Source organism: Protomyctophum parallelum (genome assembly GCF_964188405.1).
Source record: "Protomyctophum parallelum genome assembly, chromosome: 2".
Taxonomy (NCBI): domain Eukaryota; kingdom Metazoa; phylum Chordata; class Actinopteri; order Myctophiformes; family Myctophidae; genus Protomyctophum; species Protomyctophum parallelum.
This window is the reverse complement of record NC_139699.1, coordinates 55,941,824-55,963,413: the sequence shown is the minus strand read 5'-3', so window position 1 is coordinate 55,963,413 and position 21,590 is coordinate 55,941,824. Positions and strand designations below refer to the sequence as shown.

The 21,590-nt window shown below is 43.8% G+C and overlaps 1 protein-coding gene across 1 annotated transcript in view; it reads right to left on the bottom strand.

Annotated features, from left to right (window-relative positions):
• Positions 1-21,147, bottom strand: part of insyn1 (inhibitory synaptic factor 1) — a 100,055-nt gene extending 78,908 nt beyond the window's left edge. Inside the window, exon 1 of the mRNA XM_083759168.1 lies at positions 21,021-21,147. Within this exon, the coding sequence (XP_083615294.1) occupies positions 21,021-21,092 (72 nt within the window). The 5' untranslated portion in view covers positions 21,093-21,147. The remainder of the gene's footprint in view (positions 1-21,020) is intronic.
• Between the last annotated feature and the right edge of the window lie 443 nt (positions 21,148-21,590).

Sequence of the window (21,590 nt, the reverse complement as noted above, 5' to 3'; positions counted from 1 at the left end):
AACAGCGTGACTCCCATATGAATCTGGGATTTGGCGCCAATGTGGACTCCTAATTGGACTTCATGAAGACATACAGAAGAAGTGTCCAGTGTCCACATTTGGGACAAGGTTTGAACCCAATCAGAGCCACATTGACTTCCATTTCATTATACAATTAAAGTTAAAACATTCTAAAAGTATAAAACACCACCATGGAGTTGCAACTCTAGTTGGACAACCTTTTTGAGTCAATGGCTTCACCAAAAATAGCCACTCTACAAGCTCACAACCTGTCGCAATGAAACATGTTTTGTGTTGTGAGCTTAGACAATAGATTTGCAATTTGTTGGCAAATGTTCCCCCCAGAATAGAGGGTATGCGCGTGACATCATCATCAAACCCGGAAGTTATGCAGGAATGCCTACTGAGCGGCAAAAAAACTACTTTCTGGCCTTGACAGCCCATGCATCCAAACATAAAAGTCCTGTCTGATTGCATTAAACAACGTTAAACAATGTTAAACTCACTTTGCATGTTGCTTTGCCACTCGATGTGCCATTCACTTTAAGCATGCGCATACCCTCTATAGGAATGCTGTGGTTCAAGTGGAAGAATAATTGAAATATGAAACTGGGGGTCCTTGAAATACAAAAAAAAAGGTTGAGAATTGCTGCCGTAAACAATAAAAGGTACACGCAGTAGCTAATTTCTGCTGTGTTTTGTTTTTTTGGTGACCGTGTGTGGCTGACCATTTTGTGTCGGTGTTTGACATTGCGTGTTCGTCAGTTCCCTCTGCAGCGAGTTCACTCACGGTCGCAGTTCAGCATGCAATGGCACTTTACCTTGAACTCATGACCGGTCTGCACCTACTGTAATGCCATATGCATTATGCATATCAGCCCTAGGGCTGATAACTGATAATCAGCGAATCACCCTTTATTATCACTGCAGTCACCCAGGGAAAATGAAGGCATGCAGCATACGTCATAATGTGAATTATTGCACCACTTGTTTGAGTCACTATGGTAGATCTGCTACGTTTGCCGTTAAGCTGTATATACGAAACTTGTTGTTAAACAATTGCTACCCCATTTTGTACCATTTTGATTCTCCACTTCCATTATACAATTTTAATGAGCCCAGTAGTTACTGCATTACACCACGGCTTCGTACTAGGAACATTTCACACGTTCTCATTTATTTTGCCCCTAAACCATTTTACTCCTGTTAATGATCATTATTATTATTATTTTAGTTTTAGTTTTCTCCAGTCTTCTACTAGTTCTCATGATTACATCGGTGAATCTGGGTCAACAGAGCTGTGAGTCACGGTGATACAGGATGTGACACTCTTTTTAGCACACACACAGTCACGCACGCACGCACACACGCACAGCACATGACAATAAGCATTATCATTGTTGCTGACTTGCACAGGGTGTGTATAGATACAGTATATATATCCAGAATAGAACAGAGAGAGGAGGCTATCTAGGTGCAGCCACCCGAGACTTCCAGTCAATGTTGCTTTAGGTATAAGAGAAAAGAAGTCCGACTTCAAAATCAAGAGGACAGCGAAGATAGCGATGTAGGTCAACTGTCGTGTTTTCCACTTTTATCTTTTGGATAAAATGTTTACTTTTCTCTTATTTCTGCACTACGTCAAAAGTTTTTGAAGATCTTTGAGAATTAGTTTGAGAATGTATTGCCTGTATAATGGCAATTGACAAGCCCAAATAACTAAATAAGGGGACACCAGATTGAAAGTGTTTTAAACACTTGAACCCATATTTTAGGGGCTCTATATTAGTGTATGTGACAAGCTCAATCCTATTTTCTGCTAAAGCATTTCCCACAATACAGATGCAGGGTTTAAGTTACTGGTTAAGGACAGTGTGGCTTCAGTTGGTGGATTTGGCTGCCGGCTTGGCCTTTTATATTACCGCAAGGCTCTGAAGTAGCTCTTGCAAGAGTTAATCAAACAAGATTTGTTTTTTATATCGATAATTTTGTAAATTCATTCATAATCAATACCTATTTTTGTCATGACAAACTGTAAATTAGGCGTAAGTGGTTAAAGCTTTAGCTAACTAACCTTGAACGCTGTGCGGAGGAGAGCACACGTACACCATTCCCCACCGAGCCCTCTTTTTAACATAGCTCAGGTAAATGCCTCATTTCATCACTACAGCGTCACACAGAAGTAGCTAGCTGTTCTGAGCTTGTTGATTTTTGCAGTTTGTTTTTAAGTGACGTACAGTGAAAGCGGTTAAGTGTGACTGTGGGTTTTATGGATAATTAATATGAATAGTACACAATGAACAATGAATAATAACGACGGCAGTTTTGGACATACAAGGTTTCCTCCCCCGACAGTGACGATATTGAGTCACCCATCATGCCTGTAAAACCCAGTGGATTAGCGGGCCCTTTGAGCCTAAGCGCCTCCCGCCGCAGAACCCTCACACTCAGCACAGATTCTAATGAGGGCTTTAGGGTTAGAACCCACAAAATTGTGCACATCAATTTTAGTTTTTTATAAAACACACCTAGTAAAAAGGGCTAGTAACATATGAGCGAGAGAGAGAGGGAAATTGTTAGTATGCATGTTTCTACATAATGTTTAAAGCCCATAACCACTTTTCCCTTCTCCCAAGGGGGGGATAAAGTAGGATAGAGAGAGAGCGAGGAAGACAGACGGAGGGAGAGAGGCAGAGAGAGAACGCGAGAAGCAAAGAGAGAGAGAGAGAGAGGGGGGGGGGGGGGGGGGGGGGGGAGGAGATGAACGGTGGACGAAGTTAATGGGTGCTCACGCGCTGCACCGAATTGCGACAGTCTGGACGGAACAGCTTAGATCAATTGTTGCAATTGTGCTCGTGGGCATGTTCAGATTTGTTTTGGCCTATCTCAGTGCTGTGAATAAAACCAGTAGGCTGTAGTTAATGGTGTGAAAAATGGCATCCATCGAAGTGCATAAGCAGCCTCCAAGAATAGCGACATATCTCTTCATCGGGTGTACTGTAACACGGTGGCGCCAGAACTCTTTCCTTTAGGTCATTATTATTTTATTTTTTCAAGGTATTTTTTGTGGCTATATACCTATCCCTCTATAAAATAAAAAAGTAGGCTGACAGGAAAAGAGTCGAAACCGCGGCACTCTGCCAGACTGGATTACCAGCCAAGGTGCCCAGACGGCTATACGCCAGCCGCCCCGGGTCCTTAGGTCATTATTATCAGAGGCATGTATTTAAGGCGGGATGGCTCGTATATGTCTCATACAGTGGAGAAATGTTCAAGGCATGATTTAGAACACAACAAATAGGATGACATGCATTTGAGGAGCACCTCGAGCATGGTTTCCCACTCGTAGTATCCACTATCCACATCCTGTTTTTATGGGTCAATATAGTACAACCTTGCTAGTACCAGCTTGGACCCCATTTTGGCTTTGAAACTGCCATAATCCGTCATGGCATATATAGGTTCAACAAGATGCTCAATTGGTACTAAGGGGCCCATGAGGTGTGCCAAGAAAACATCCCCCACACCATCACACCACCAGCAGCAGCCTGAGCCATTGATACAGGGCAGGGTGATGGAGCCTTATTGCATGTGTTGTAGATGCCAAATCCTGGCCCTAGCATCCAACTGTCGCAGCAGAAGTTGAGGCACGTCGCTGGATCACGTTTTATCTGTAAACCCTGCAGATGGTTTTACGTGAAAATTCCTGTGGAACAGTTTCTGAAATATTCAGATCAGTTCGTTTGTCACTAACACGTAGGCCACAGAAGTATAGGCCTATCTCCACAAGTGTTTCGTTCAGTTTAGTTTTATTGTCTCCACCAGCCGAAGGCATGGGGAGAGTATGTTTTGCACTCCGTCCGTCCGTCCGTGTGTCCGTGTGTCCGTCCGTCCGTGACCAGCTAATCTCAGCCACCGTTAACCCGGTCGATGCCAAATTTTGCACACACACTCCCTGGATGCCAACCATGAACCTCTGCCCCAAACTTTCCAGAACGGCCTGTTATAGCGCCACCAGGAGGCCGCTTTGTGCAAAACAGGTTTTTGCACAGCACACCTACAGATTTTGTCCAAACATCACGCAAATTGGTACACAGTCTCTCTAGAGCCATTCAACCAAACCGGTCTTTCATATTTCTCACACTCCATCCTGATTGGTTAAGATTGGCTTCCAAAGTTCACAGGAGTGCTCAGTTTCAAACAAAATGCTGCAAATCATGAACACATCGCGTGATTTCCGTGAAATTGTGCACCCACATTCCCACTAGGCCGAGGACAAAATGCCACATGAACAATTTCAACTCAGCCTCAAGGTGGCGCTATAACTGGCCGAAAAGTGTTTTTACCTCTAACTGCACGGATCTGTGGATAACCTGGTGGAGACCTGTGCCCAGAAGGGCACTTTTTCTAGTTATTTATCTTTCTGCCTATAATGACAAAATATCTCTGTCGGATGGACATCTCATTTTCAAATTCAAAAGTAGCAGATCTGCAAGCTCAAAGCGTGTCACTCTGACCCCTTTTCCACCGGTTGGTTCCCAGTGGGAACCGGTTCAGTTCTTTTTGGTTTTTAGTCCATGAGCCAGAGCTCCAAAATTGGTGGGCAAACTATACCCTATATTAAATTGTTTATAGGATCAATACAAGTAAATTAATACATGATAACCCTTCCACAGTAGTAGCTTTTTCATGTTTTTGATTATTTTGCATATTTTCCTACATAATGCCTCATTTGCATATTTAAAAATGTAAAAATTTGTAATACAATAAATCATTGTCTTCGTGTAAGTACTCAATTGGGAGAGTTTAATGATGATAACAATCTAATATAGGTATGGTTTTGCCCACTCAACGTGAATTCATAATTCACGTTTACATTTTGGAGCTCTGGCTCATGGACTAAAAACCAAAAAGAACTGAACCGGTTCCCACTGGGAACCAACCGGTGGAAAAGGGGCCTCTGTGGCACGTTTTATACAATAATACAAATCCAACCCTTTTCAAAATAATTTAATCTAACCTTTCAATCCAACCTTTTCTTTCCTTCTCTCCTTTCCTCCACCCTTCCACCTGTGCCTCCTTTCCTTCTCTCCTTTCCTCCACCCTTCCACCTGTGCCTCCTTTCCTTCTCTCCTTTCCTCCACCCTTCCACCTGTGGCTCCTTTCCTTCTCTCCTTTCCTCCACCCTTCCACCTGTGCCTCTTTTCCTTCTCTCCTTTCCTCCACCCTTCCACCTGTGCCTCCTTTCCTTCTCTCCTTTCCTCCACTATTTTAAGTTAAATAGGGCGGTGTGGTTAACTCATCATGTATTTTTTGTATATGTTTGTGTCGCGGGGAGACATCAAATGTATCGTTTGTGTCGTGAGCTGAAAACGTTTAGTAACCACTGATCTCCGTGATCTAAATTAAGTGTTCTAACGGCTTACAGTAGCATCAACGGGAATGGCTTTTTGCTCACTGTGGACTGTGAATCCATGGATGAATGTATAGGGTCGCCATGAAGATAGCATGATGGATTCGCACCAGAAAATGCCCATGACCGGAAATAAATCTGGGCCAGAGTTCATTACATTTAAGGTGTAGGTTGCCGTGGCGTGTTCCCTCTCGGGAGAATCAGTGGCACAGATACTGAAGCAACATTTCACATCATTCATATGAGGTCTGTTGGGGTCCTTCATGTGTGATACAATGCTTTGCTTCTGTTCAGTCCCATAAATAGTTTTGCTAATTGATAACAGGGTTATGTTGAATTGTTCATACACTACCAAGGCATTGTGAGGACCAAAATAATTCTCTTTCTAATCGACACATATCTTATACGTAGAGCCAATATGACATTCCATGTCAAATACCAAGGCGATTATTTCCCCATTAACGTAAACAATCATTGAACACCTGATCCATTTGCTGGAATGGACTGAATTTGTGTTGGTTGGAAGTGGGCTGAGGGCAGACGTCTATCCAACATGCACAGGGTATTATTGTAGGCCTGCTCACTGTGAAGAACAGATGAGAAAGTACCTCGTTCGTGTGTTGTATTTTCCATGCGCAAAGAGAACTCAGCTGGAGGCCGAGTTTAATTTGGGGAATTGAATTTCCACAACACAAAAGAGGCCCAGGTATAACCCATTCTGACCGGGCACCCCTTTTGGTGTCAGCGTCATGTCATGCTTTAGCTATTTAAAAATAGCAGATCTACAAGCTCATATCGCGCCACCGAGTGGCGCGATACGAGCTTGTAGGTCTGCTATTTTTTGAAAAATCGAAGAACGACTGACATTTTTTAGAATCTGATCTCAGGTCAGAATGGGTCAATCAGACCAGTGTGTGTCCGGCGGAAACCTCGTATGAATCTGATCTCAGGTCAGAATGGGATAAAGGAGGGACAAATTGACAGACATGTCATTTCCCTCCCAAATGGCTTTTGACGGGAGGGGGAACCCTTCGATGTGTCAAGTTGAGGGGTATTTTCCCTCTATAGTGAGTGGCTGAGTGCTTTAGCCCTCACCGCGGCATGTTGCTGCAGTCCCACAGAGCGGGTTTGATGATGGGCCAAGCCCCATCTTAATCTGAAGTCAATGGACCTGTGAATGCAGTCATTCCAGACCTGTGGTGATGGCTCAATGGTGGGTGGACTGTGAGGGTATTGCCAAAGTGAGGCCCCAGATAATTGACAAAACGCTTTTTATTGATTTTTTTATTTTAATACTACTACTACTACTACTACTACTACTACTACTAATAATAATAATATAAATAATAATAATAATATTAATAACCATACATACAATTTATATATCTCTTTTCTAGTTACTCAAAGTCGCTTTACAGGACAAAAATTATAAAAACATTAGAAAGATAAACTAAATTTAGTTAAAAAATAATATAACATTCATATATTCTTTGGGAACCACTGGTATCCATGTTCTAAAAACCAGTGGTTCTCAAACCTTTTCAAGTCAAGGAGCCCCAAATTGATATGCATATTTGGCTGAGATCACCCCCATCAGAAAATGTTTTGTCTTTTTCCACAAATATTCAAAAACAGCATATTACAGTATGTACAAGCTTGAGCTGTGAGCTTGTAGATCTGCTATCCTTTGAATAGCCAACATCTAAATGGATAAAGTGGTGTGACAGCCCTGCCCCCTCTTTCCTACTGGCTACTCCCAGATATACGTGACCAGGGGCGGCAAGATGGTTTTTAAACAGCTGGTTTTTAGTTGCAGCCGCGCCCTTTTGTTTAAGTTACGTTTTGCACCCACACCCAACACCCACACATCCATACAATGTAGACATTACACATCCCACACCTGATTATTTGCCATTCTTTTAATATTTTTAATTTAATAAATATAAAACATACTCCATTGTGTGGACTCCCTTATTTTGCCATGTATCCCTATGCATGACAGTGGTTAAAATGATTGTGATTGCCAACTACTTTTATCAGTTCAAATAAGAAATAGGAACGTAAAGTATACTACGTTAGCTAGCTCCATTGATCCAAGCCACGGACACAACTGATTAACATGCTCTGGAAATGCATGGCACGGCATGCCGTGTTTAACTGGTCAGATTTCCAAGTATAGGCCCTGATCCAGAAAAGGCTGGGAAGCACTGCTTTAGCCCTTAGCAGCGCAGCATGTTGCCGCGGCCCCACAGAGCAAGCTTGACAATGGGCCAAGCCCCATCTCAATCTTCAAGTCAGCGGTCTTACTCGAGAAAGAGTGGAGCAGCAGCATCAAGATCGCTGGGCTGTGCTGGTCGCCTGGACTGTCGACACAGGTACAGACTGGCAGCCAAGTGCAAACGGTGGCTTTCTGGGAAGCGTTCCACCATATTGACACAGCTTTGTGACTCATTATGATTTTTGCTGGTGAGCACTCATTTGGAAGCATGTAAATGTGCCACAACCACAGTGCTATACAAAGATGTGGCCAAGGCTAAAAAAATAATATAACTGTGATGTCCCAAGCATATACTTGTTCATCAATTACATTTGACTTTTTTTGTATCCGCCTCATCGCTGCACTTTTATGTGCACACCTGCATAATGAAGGTATACATTGATGAATGTTACATAACACGTGTGTGTGTGTGTGTGTGTGTGTGTGTGTGTGTGTGTGTGTGACTGACACCCTCCTGCCAGATTGATGATGACATCCAGGCCCGTATCAACAAAGCCTCCTATGCCTTTGGTAGACTACGCTCCCGTGTGTTTGAAAACAACCACCTAAGAAAATTAACGAAAGTTGCAGTCTACAGGGCAGTGTGCGTGTCTACAGGGCAGTGTGCGTGTCTACACTGCTATATGGGTCAGAAGCGTGGACTGTCTATCGACGTCACATCAGACACGCCTTCATGCATTTAACATCAGATGCCTCCAACGCATTCTTGGCATCACCTGGCAGGACCGTGTCCCACACACTGACATTCTCCAACGCACTGATTCCATCAGCATCGAGGCAACGATAGCACAGAGGCAACTCCGGTATGGGTCGGCCATGTCATCCGGATGCCCGGCTGCCGCTTGCCTCGTCAGGTGTTTTTATGGACGGATATTGTCAGCCAACAGGAAGCCTGGTGGTCCAAAGCTGCGATATAAAGACCAGTTTGAAAGAGACGCTGAAGAGGTGTAACATCAAACCCAATGACCTGGAGTCAGCCGCAGCAAATCGCCCACTCTGGCGTTCCTTAATGCTATGACGGCGCCAGCAAAGACACCTCCGTGCTGTTCCAGTACCACCTCAGCCTCCTGATCCAAGCCTCACATGTCCACACTGTGGCATGGTATTATGTGGCGCCAGAATCGGGCTTCACAGTCATCTACAGTGGCATCGTCGCCAGCAACGATGACCACTGCCAAACCCACAAGCACAAGGAAGCTACATCATCTTCGACAACGATGGACTTCCAAGGAGGAGGTGTGTGTGTGTGTGTGTGTGTGTGTGTTTGTGTGCTCCGCTCCCTCCACTGGCTCCCGGTCGCTGCCCGCACAGAATACAAAACTCTGATGCTGGCATTCAAAGCAACCAAGGGTATGGCTCCCCCATATCTTGCAAGTATGATCGAACCCTACAAACCCTCCCGCGCACTCAGATCAGCCAACGCAGGGAAGCTGGAAGTACCCTCACTAAAAACGCCGGGACAACGCTCCACACGTCCCAAACTCTTCTCCCTTCTGGCTCCAAAACTGTGGAATGCACTTCCCATCGCAGTCAGAACTGCAGCATCACTCCCAATCTTCCGCCGTAGTCTGAAAACCCACCTTTTCAGACTCCATCATGGCCCATAGCACTTACCCCACCCCCTTAGATAGCATTTCTGTAGACTTAGATAGCATTTGATACAGACTTATAGCATGTTATGTAGACAGCACTATAATTGCATTGTTATGTAGACAGCACTATGATTGCATTGTATGTAGTCATAGCACGTCATAGTACATATGTATAGCATAATAGTATATATGTATAGTTTATATGTATAATTTCATTATATAGATATTCAAATGTTACTTTCTTAGCTTACGCATGTTTCATGATAAATGTTTTTATGTGATATTCCCATGCTTTTTTGTTCTTGCTTAATGTAAGTCGCTCTGGATTAAGAGCGTCTGCTAAATGCCTAAATTGAAAATTGAAAATTGTGCGTGCGTGCATGCGTACAGTATGGCATGTATGTACCCTTTAGATCTGTTTCTGCAGAGTGAAAGTCAAGCATTCAACATTATAAATACTCATATGATATGATGATTTCTTTTCCAGTTTTTCATGTGTTTATGAGGTGACAGCACTTCATTAGACCCCTTGGTGTGGTTGTTATGTGCAATGACGTCTTCCCATTGTATTTACAGTTTCTTCCTGGAGGCTGAAACCTTGACAGTCAAACGTGCCAATACAAAAAAAAAACATTGATATCACAATATCATCCCCTCCCCTAACCCTTCCCCGTTAATCAACTGTGGGTGTGACTTCAGTTCAGATGGATCACCACCCACCAGGCATACTTAATGAACTGGTGGGCATTTCCACATAACAAAATACATTTTAACAAATACTGGACACTTCCTCCTTATGCAATAGTAATGATCATAGCATGATGATCATGTTTTAGGGTGAAAAAAATCACGGCAATCCACCTTTAATAATCAGTGTTAAAATGCCCACAGGATTGAATATATACACATACATATCCTGCAACTCATTGCAGATAAGAGCTTCAGTTAAGTACCGTAAAATGCAAATGTTAATGTATTTTGTTTATTTTTTTCGTTGTGTGATTACACAAGATTTAAGCTTATTTTTTTTCCTAAGCATAGCTGCGCATAATTAAAGTGCCTCTTTTCTTGGGTCAGTGAAATCATCACCTCCGGGAAAAAAACGACAGTAAATGCCTCCCTGCAGTGGTGGAAAGTAACCACATTTTTACTCAAGTACTGTCAAGTAACTACACTTTTGAGATACTTTGACTTCACTTGAGCATTTTGTTGCTGTCGGGCAGAAGCCTCTTATTTGATCATAGTACAGTGTCAGACAAAAGTGTCAAAAGATCTGCAAGCACAAAACACGATGCGGAGCGACACACTTTGAGCCAATCTGTTACGTTTGCTATTTTTGAATTTGAATGCAAATAATTTGACATATGAGGCTTACACCCAACAGAGAGGATTTCCACCACTATCCCCCTGTGGATTCAGTAGCCTTTGATTTGCATCTGAGACTCCCCACGGCAGTGCCTGTGTTGCTAAGTGTGGTGCTGGCTACAGCGTTAAGGGAGGTCTGTACTAGCATCCCTCCATTGCCTGCTGGCTGTGGCCGTGATTGGCTTCGCACGAGATCGTGAGACACACACACAAGGCTGCTGGTTGGCTCGCATGATGCTGGCTGACAAAACCTGACAGACCGACTGATCCTAAGCCAGCTATTTGGACGCCTAACCTTCCACACCAGGCCCCCCTCCTCCCCGTCCCCCCATATACAATGCAGCGTTTAAGCACGCCTCGGACATGAAAGACCATCCGCAGCGGAAGCCTTTCCTCTAATCAGACCATATTTGCACGGCGGTATTCTTTGACAGGCTCCATTTCAGCACAAATGGCCTGATTTTGATGGCCAAGGCCGATGGGATCGGGCTGGTATACCCGGGGTTTGATGAATAGGAAACGAATTGACCAGCCTATTTCTGCCATGGCCCAGGCTTAGTGGCTGTGAATGGCTTTAAACAGAAAGTGTGACTAACTCCTCGCCTATTCCAGTGGCGAGCTAATCTCGTGGAGCACAAAGTGAAGCGTTTTGTCCCAGAAACAGCTAGAAGCAGCCTGGGGGGATGTGGATGGAGAGTTGTTGCTGCCTGGCTGCTCGCATGCTGCCCGCTCGCTGGTCATGAAACCCTAACATACAATAACACGCCACTTGGTGATGTTGATCGTCTTATAGTACCGGTGGTTTAAATTAAGTATGTAAGTTAAGTATGTGTCCAGTGGTGTAGGGGTGCAATTAACATAGTTAATCCAACTAATCCATTTAATCAATTATAACACAAAAGGAAGTAGGATAAAAAGATAATCGACAGTTTAAAACTCATTCAGTGCCACCTGGAGACAACAGGTCGCCAGTCAGAGCCATTAATTAGCAACTCTGTACAGCTGTGAGACTCTGAATTGATGTGCGGACGTGCAAGTCTGTGTGTTATTGTCTCAGTGATTGACTGGCTATAGCGCCAACGTTATTTAGGAAGCGTATGTTCTTTAAGTCGAAAAACGAAATGCGCATTGTCGGTCGTTTCCATCCACTGATATAATGCGACTCATGGGAGATACAAAATAAGTTCATGAAATAAGCATTAAGCACTAGTAGGCGGCGATATTTTGCCAGTCAAGTGTATGCATATCATTTGTCCTTTATTTTACCGTTTGTCGTTTGACGTTCTGTAGGTTGGTAAATCACTACCCAATAGCTTATAATAGTGTGTTTTTTCCGCCCGCCAGCCAGCCAGCCAGCCTCCCCCTCTGCTGCACCACGCAATAAACACACACACAACACTGTTTGATATGCGCTTCTTACCACGGTACATTGTGTCAGAAGTTCAGAACTGATGACAACGCGTCTCATCGGGCACTTGGTCTTGTACATCGTATAATGTTATCTGCATGACACCATCGTGCGAGGAAAGTAATCCTTATACAGGGTTGAACTTGCATTCATATTCGGGGCGTAGGCCTACAGTAGTACTCTAATAGCATCCCCCCATTGCCTGAGTTAATAGCGCAGGCAGACTATTCACAGTCTAGAGCATGTCTGAAATAAATGAGTTACAATCGACATAAATATGATATAAATGCTTAAACATGTAGCTGTGTTCTGCAAGACATTACTCTATAAGCCATATCTCCAAAGCTGGTGCGTCAAACTGAACAACCAATGTCAATTTGAAGATATGATTCTCTGCTTTCATATGACATGAAAAAACTGATCAATGACTTAATTAGCCTCGGTCAGAAATGGTCACATATAACAACAAAATAAATAAATTTAAACACACTTCTCAACAATTTGATTAATCCAACAACTATTTTGGCAGAATATTGTAAGAAAATGATTGGCATTGATTGCAGACCTAAACGTCATGTTGATCGTCTCAAAGTACTAACTTCCATTATTACATGGCTTGGTTGAATGCTTGATTCTGATTGGTCAATCGCTGAATTCAGCGGTGAGTTATCTCATCGTAATGACCGCTCCGCTGTATAACAGACCTCTGCCTAATCAAACCCTCTGAGCACCAGCTGTGCGGCAGCGCCCCGCTTGATTTACTGCTGTTTCCAACATGACAGCCATGTAAACACACACACACACACACACACACACACACACACACACACACACACACACACACACACACACTAGTTGACACACAATGTAATTTACAGCTAAACATTGCTCTCAAAAATGTTTTTGAAAACATTTGTGCGATAAATAGACGAAGCAGTACCCGGAAATTGATTCAATTTGATCAACTCACTTCCTTGTTTTCCGACAGTGCTGCAGCCCTGTAGCCGGCAAGACGCAGCCAGCGTGAACTGGAATACTTTTTTTGATGTGTCTGGCTAGGTGGTCATTGTCGGGAGATAATTCACCGACAGGGAGTTTAACCACCGAGGCAAAGCCGAGGTGGTTTACACTCCCTGAAGATATTATCCCTTACATAATGTTGAAAAGCACTTCATGTCCTTTTGAGGCCATGCATGGGCAAGAGAACAAGTATAAGCGTTCAGTGATGAAAACAAAACCATGGGGTTGCTTTTCATAAATTATTTAAAGCTCATTATAGGCATGTTCTTTCTGCAGTCTTTCAGTCCAGCGTTACGCAGAGAAAGGTTGCCAGTCCGTCAGGAGGTCTGTGATGATACGAACGTTGCGAACAGAACCAAAAGCTCCTTTTCAGCCAGAGCGATACCGCCTGGTGTCCTGGACACACTGTGCTCTCGCTCTGATGTCTGCCGCCAATTCAAGCCATTCTCATTTCGTCGCCATTGGGCAGGAAACCTCCTATCTCCAGATAATATATATATATATATATTTTTTTTTTGTTGTTGTTGTAAAGTAACGCTCTACTTGATCATACAACAGTATCACACACAAAAGTATCAAACGCAGAGTAATCTAGTAAGAGAGTGGCGACACTAGCGTTGACTCCCATTGTAACAATGGAATGCGGAGGTGCTCATTCAATCTCAATGGGATAGTTCCAATGTGCCCATAGGCACCCGCTTTGCGGTGAGATCAAAGCATGTCGCCACTCTCTATATTCCACTCGGATCAAAAGCAGCAAATGTGCAAGCTAGAAACGCTGCACGAAATGACAAATTTTGAGCTTGTAGGGAACAGTTTTGGACATATGAGGTTTCCAGCAGACGGAGACGATTTGCAGCTTAAATTCTCTCTGGTCTTGGAAGCGGCTGTGTTCATTTCTCTTTGGGCAAGAGTCCTCTTTTATGCCTGGGCAAGAGTCCTCTTTCATGCCTGGTTCCACACAATGTCACCTTTTCTTTTTTACAAGATTTATTTTTTGACATTGTATGCTTTATTTTAGATATAGGTCAGAGTAGAGCAGACATGTCAAAAGTCTGGCACGGCGGGGGCCAACTGTAGCAGGTGGCACCTAAAATGTATTATTTATGCAGTGTATAGCTATGCGAAAGTCATACATCGTTTTGTTTTTGTGTGTTTTGGAACGAACCCGGGCACAAAGGCTATTTCTCAGGTGAATTTATAAGGGTTCTTAGTATAGACTACTACGGTAAGTGGTTGTTCCTTGTGCTGTCTCTTTCTCAAGATGAATAAAGACGAATCTACTTTATCTGTTATAATAATTGTTGACTTGTAGATACCTTAATTTTCACCCCGGATTATATTTGGCTATACACTGCCATCTAAACAAAATGGACCATTATGTGACTGTAAATATGTGACGACCAACCCGATTCATCTGACTGGAACCCGTGAGGCTATAACCAACTATGGCCGATATAGTGTTCAAATATGGTGTAGGACATTGCGGAAATAATTTGAACACCGAGAGGGACGAGACTATCATATTCGTCATATTCGTAACGCTACACAAGCCTAGTATGATCAAGGAGGACGTTAATTTACCAAAAAAACTAAAACAAAACACAAACTTAAAATATGGAGTTGAGACGATTCTGCCTGACGGCAACGATATACAGACGGTGCCCCCTCCATCCCCCCGCCCCTCATACACCCACAGTCCACACACACACTCCACCCCCCCCTGCCCCCCGCCACACATGCACGCACGCACGCACACACACACACACACACACACACACACACACACACACACACACACACACACACACACACACACACACACAGTCACACACACACACACACACACACACACACACACACACACACACACGTGTTCACATGCCTTCTTACTCACTGCAGCGGCAGTGGTGGAAGAAGTAATCAGATTTAGCGATACTACAGTTGCCTTAAAAATACATTTGGGTATACGCAAGTACAAAATGATTGGCATCAATATATGTACCGGGCTGAATTATGTACTGGCCATATATGGAGCGTGCCTTGAGTGTACAGGGTTTGATAAGGTCAGATCAACATTATGTAATGTCAGAACAGGTCAGCTGAGCTCCATATATGGAGATCTAAGGGTGGCAGCGGGGGCAGTGTCTTGAGTGTACAGGGTTTGATGAGTTGCTGGCCAATATTGATGACATCAGGGATCTGCAAAATGGGTCATTCCCATACTGTATATGGGCTTAACCCATTCTGAACGGGCACCCATTTTGGTGTCAGCATCATGTTATGCTTTAGCTATTGAAAAATAGCAGATCTACAAGCTCATATCGCGCCACCGAGTGGCGTGATACGAGCTTGTAGGTCTGCTATTTTTTTTAAATCGAAGAGCGATTGACATTTTTAGAATCTGATCTCAGGTCAGAATGGGTTCATCAGACCCAGTGTGTGTCCGGCGGAAACCTCGTATGAATCTGATCTCAGGTCAGAATGGGTTAATATTGACATCATCAGGGACCCATCATCATGATGTCATAGTGATAGTGATAGGCATAGTCACTATGCCTAATTGCTCAGATACTATCCTCCATTCATTGACAATAGGAATTTTGTGTAGGACCAAGTTTGTGAACATACACTAAAAGCTGGATATAGGAGGGGCTATACGACCCTCAAAAATGAAATACTCAAGTATTGTACCTCAACATTGTACTTACAGTACAGTAATGGAATAATGTCCTTATTTCCACCACTGATAAGAATGCAGGGCTGCAAAATAGGCAGGTAAACGTGGGGTTTGACTTGGGGGGTGGGGGGGTCTTTGCATTGTTTGGCACCAGACTTCATTCATTTTTACATCTTGTCAACACAACTGAAATATACAAATTCCATTTACAACTGTCCCAGTTGTGCACACCATGACAGCCATCATTGTTATTACAAATAATACAAGTTTTATCAGCACGTTGCCTTTCAGAATCACTCCAATATAGCCCACCTGATTTTATCTGTCACAGAGGATTGAATGGATTTTTACAGATAATAATGAGGTTATGCATGCTTGCTTAATAATATTGTACTTTTTGAATGCAGCGGGTGAAATATTTGACATTTAAATTTGGAGATTATGCTGGCTGGCTTGTCTACGTGACTAGACATATTTTGTTCATGTATTTACCATTAGGCAGACCAATGTGGTACAGTATGCAATAACACAGGTGGTTATAGAGCAGGGTCTTCAACAGGGTGTCATCAGAGATACTTAAATAACAGATCTACAAGCTCACAATGCGTCACATATCACTGACACTATAACTAAAGTTTTCAAATACTTGTAGTGGAGTAAAAGTACAATATTTGCCTCTGGGATGTAGTACTGAAAATTGGAGTACATTACCCTACCTGAAAAGTATACTACTAAAGTATACAGTAGTAAGTACAGTAGCATATTAATGAGTTAAGGTACTTAGTTACTTTACACCACTGCTCGGGCAATAGGTTGGGATCACTGCAATAACACAATTGTATCAATGCAGTTAAGCTGCGTTCAGACTTGAATATGTATATTCGTCTCGGTTCGTCCCGTTTGTGCTGCGCCAGGTCGCGCAGCGCGCGTACGCACAATTCTCGTCTTTGCATTGACTTTGTAAATCACGCCGCTCTAACCATCCTAAACGCACCTTCAGAGTTCAGCTTGAGAGTGAGTTGGCTTAATGACCTTAGGCTACAACTCCTTTCTTTATGGGCTTCTGTGCAAACTAAACAGTATGTCTTCAGTAATAAAGGTCTTGGCTGATATGTGTTCACGTTAATGGGGTCACAATTGTCTCAAGGCTCAACAATATCTGGCAAAGAATGTTGAGTTGTGCTAGTTGTGCTAAGCTTAACCAAATATATGCCAGCCACCAGATGGCTCGTTACAGAGTCAGTGCCAGTAAAATGCAAGACTCTCTTTATAGTCAGGTAAAATGCAAGACTCTCTTTATAGTCAGCTTCTTGGAGCCGCGTTGAACTGGAAGTGGTTGTGATGAGTGATAGCCTCACCCCAGAGCGTCATCTGTCAAGATTTCTACACGTGAGGTCTGCACGTACATTTCCACTAGTTTGTTTTGAAACCCTTTCTTGAGTGTTGAGTGATTGTTCAATCAGAGGTCTCGCCGTCTCTCCAGCGCTACATGTTCTGGTGGGTAGCCAATTTCAGAAATTGAGTACCCAATTATCAGCTTCACAATTTTGTCTGCTCAATTCTTTGTGTTATCACTTCCAATGTCACTCGTTCATCCTGTATGAGTTCTCTCTCCTGGATTGTTGAAATTGGGAACCTGAAAACAGTTTTCAGGTTACTGAAGAGCTGGAGAAACAAGGAGACCCCTATGGCTCTTACGGAACAATCACTCTATAGCAGTGATCGCTATCAGCTTATCGCACTACCGGTGTATTAACGAGAGAGAAAAAGCTCAGTGCCACTTCATACATTGGTTAAAATATACCCGTGTTTAGTAATGGTGTAACAGAAATATGTTTAGTGTTCTAGGGTTAAAGGGTGATATAGCCTGCCCTACACTATATGCAGCCTGGGAGGAAGTACATCCTTGTTGAAAGACAGAGCTAGGCTTTGCCACAGCCATCTTGGAACAGGTGTAACACCACAAAACATCGGGAATTGCCATTGTAACTCTAGGGTTGACGGCCCATGTTTTCTGGCCAAGGCAAGCAAAGTCACATTTTGGTTTCATTTTCCAAAGCTATTTGCTCAGAAGAATAAAATACCTAAGCCATCTATTAAGGCCGCCCTGCTAACATTTCACCAGGCTTCACGCCACAGCCAACATCCTTTAGGCCTACTATGCATGCAGCACTCCACACCTCGTCCACTTATACTCACATTATCTTTCCCTCATTGAGTTAGTTATTTCCTCACATTCCTAGTAGCAATTAATCATGTATGCATGTGACAGTTCTTATCTATTATGCTGTTACTTTAATGTGTCCAAGAATGGCATATTTTATGGAACATTAGGCCTCAGTTGCATCTGACGGTGGTATATACGTATGAGGCCGACGCTGTTTCTGCATCTCGCTTTGACACAGCTGGCAACACTCTCACAGAATCAGCTAATTGCAGGATATCGATACCGCGAGCCTAAAGCCACTGCTTGTCATTTGGGCGGGAACCCCTTTTGGTGTTAGCATTACGCTATGCTTTAGCTATTGAACAGCTGACATAGAAACATAGCTTTTTCAGAAAACTGTCAGGATGTATAGAAGACATTTTTAGAATCTGATCTCAGGTCAAAATGGGTCAAGGGGGGGCAGTGCTTATCCCCCTGGTAGAGGAGGCTTGGGCTGGCTTTGTTGTTCAGGGGGCCCATTTCTACCGTGGGTCTTTCGGACAAGGGTTCTCAAACGTGACAAAATTATATATTTTTTTCCAAATTCTAAAATAGCAGATGTATTCTGTTTTTGAATAGCCAACATTATATAAAGTGGTTAAAATGATTGTGATGCTATTTTAACCTTTAGGACACAAAACCCCACTTCGAGAACTGATGCTTCGAGGCGAGGCTGTCTGGGCAATTAACTGAAAATATATCAAAATAGACATTTAGAACCAATAACTGACTTGATCCTGCTCAAGTAGGTTAATTGAGAATCTGTTATCATTAGTTCTTTGTCCTCATATATCAACAAATTGACAATTCTAATAGATTATTAAAAAAATCGGTCTGATTAACAACTCTAGCCCTGCGTTACACTTGTGATATTTATTCACATAGTCACATCACCCCACACCCTTATAGTTCCGGAGTAAGAATGGTTATAATATGCGGTGGAGCTGGCGGAGTGAGGCCGCCCGGGCCGTGTTTTTGTTTATAAATAGCTCTGGCCCGGTATTATTCCACTTGCAGGCGTCCCATAATCATCAATCACTCGGGCTCCGGTCGGCTTCTCTGGGACTCACCAGAGAACAAGCTGTGGGCTGCGAGGCCCTTGCACCTCTACCCATTCGGGGAGAGGGAGAGAGAGAGAGAGAGAGAGAGAGAGAGAGAGAGAGAGAGAGAGAGAGAGAGAGAGAGAGAGTGTGTCTGGGGGGAAGGTGTTGGGTGAGTGAGTTATGGTGCCACCTCTAACCCCACTCAAGCCTCCATGGGTCTTGTAAGAGAAAATACAACTCCTCCTTTACCTGATTAAGGCACACACACACATACAATTATTGTTGCTTTGGGGCAGGAATCTCTTACCTCCATTTTAACTTTTTCGTGTTTTTTGTAAATGAATAGGCTACCAATAGGCTACTGGATCATATACATCGAACAGTATCAAAAATAGCAGATCCGCAAGCTCGAAACGCAGCACGAAGCGACGCGTTTCGATGTCGTCAATCTGACTTTCTTTTATTTATTTTTGTGATTAGAAAAGTGACAGTTTTGGACATATGAGGTTTCCACCTGACAGAGACGATGCACACACACACACACACACACACACACACACACACACACACACACACACACACACACACACACACACACATGCACCCTGGAGTGAAAGGAGACATGAGGTCAGTGATGTGGTGGTGAGGCTTGAAGCTTCAAAGGAGATGCTCGCAGCAACGGGGACATTGCAGGGTGACATTCTAAATTGATAGTCAAAGCCTTTTCTGTGCTCGCACGCACGCACACAAACACACAAGTCACAACTGATCGTATTACTATCAACAACTAGCAACTAGCAACAGTTTAGGAGGGCTATTTAAATAAATAAAAAATATAGGCTATATATGCATTTGTTTGACATTTAACCTTAAGCCTGACCCTAACCACTAAACCTTACCCTGCCTAATCCTATAACCCTGACCCCAACCTGAATCTTTTCCTAATTAACATCTAAATTAAGTAACCTTCAAAACAAAATCTGTGTTTAACCATAACAACAACATTTACCTGGAGTGCACAAAAATGGTCCTCACAAGGTTGATTTCTCAAGTTACAGTTAAACTGTCCAGGACATCCTGATGTCCAATGCAGGACATCTGGACCTCACAAGTATATGATACACAAACACACACACACACACACACACACACACACGCACATGCACACGCACACGCACACGCACACGCACACGCACACGCACACGCACACGCACACGCACACACACACACACACACACACACACACACACACACACACACACAGAGAGCGAACAGACAATAACTTAGTTTATCCTTGAACTCTCGTACATTTTTGCACCTTCGCCGTCGTGTTGCCATGGCAGTCGCGAAAATACTGCATGAATCGGGTTAATATTAACAATGGCGTTATATAACTATTGCAGCACTAAGTCCTGTATCTTACCTAAACCCACCACTGGGTTTCAGTCCCGACTGTCTCTGTCTTTTCTCTTCGGTTTCGCAGGCTACACACAAACACACATTTATAGACGTCGTCTTTCACAAGAAGACAAAAACTGGGGGATGAGGGGATGGGGGGCACTGGTGTGCTCCTGGATAAAGCAGTCCTTTGATTGAAAAAGGAGGAGAGTCCATGCTAAATGAGGACTATAAACAAAGTCGTCACCCTTTCTGCAAAAGCTTAAAAGCAAGATCTCGTCTCATTTGGATCTCAATCAAAGGCGACGGCACCATCGCTGGGATAATACATGTTCATGCTTAATCCACTGCAGCCCCACTGAAGGGGCAGACCCATATCCTCTTACACCTAAAACCCCCAAAGCTCAATATCCATAATGCCTGATTCATGCTTGGTTGTGTGTGCTGTGTTTTGCGCACGGTTAAACAGCATGAAGATCTTACAAGCTCGTGCTTATAGGTCAGCTATTTCCGGTGCATGTAATGTGTGTGTGTGCCACGACACACGTGTGTGTGTGTGTGTGTGTGTGTGTGTGTGTGTTCGTGTGTGTGCGAGCTCGCGCGCAAGCGAGACTCACCTCCCGCAGTTCCTTGGCCACATCCTTGAGCTCTTTGAGGATACCGTCCAGCTGATCGATCACCATCTTCATGTGGCTGCGGATGCGTTCTCTCGGGCTGGGGGTGGTCTCAGAGGTGGTGGTGGCGCTGGTGTCCCGGGCCGGAGCTCTGCTGAGGGACATCCTTTACAGGGCGGCGTGGGGCCGGCGGCCGGCGGGCTGAGGGCGTCGTCTTGGGGGTGACGAGTCGGGGTCCATGCTGTCTTTGGCCACGAGGAGCCTTATCGGTGCTACTGATCCGAACAGGGGCCCCGGCCACGCAGGAGGACCTCAACATCTTAAAAGCGCCTGCAGGGCAGCCGGAAACGCTTCGCCTAGTGGCCCGCTACACGCCGCTCGCCTGCACGGGGTCACACTCGGACATCCATGCCTTCGTCCGGCCGGTAGTTCCAAAAATGCTGAGAAGACGATCATGGGAAAGGTCATTAGAAATCCACGGCAAAACGAAGAGAGAGAAAAGGCAACAGAACGCGCAGACTGTATGGGACGGATGCTGCTTCCGTGGAAACTCTTACATAATAGCGTCCAGCC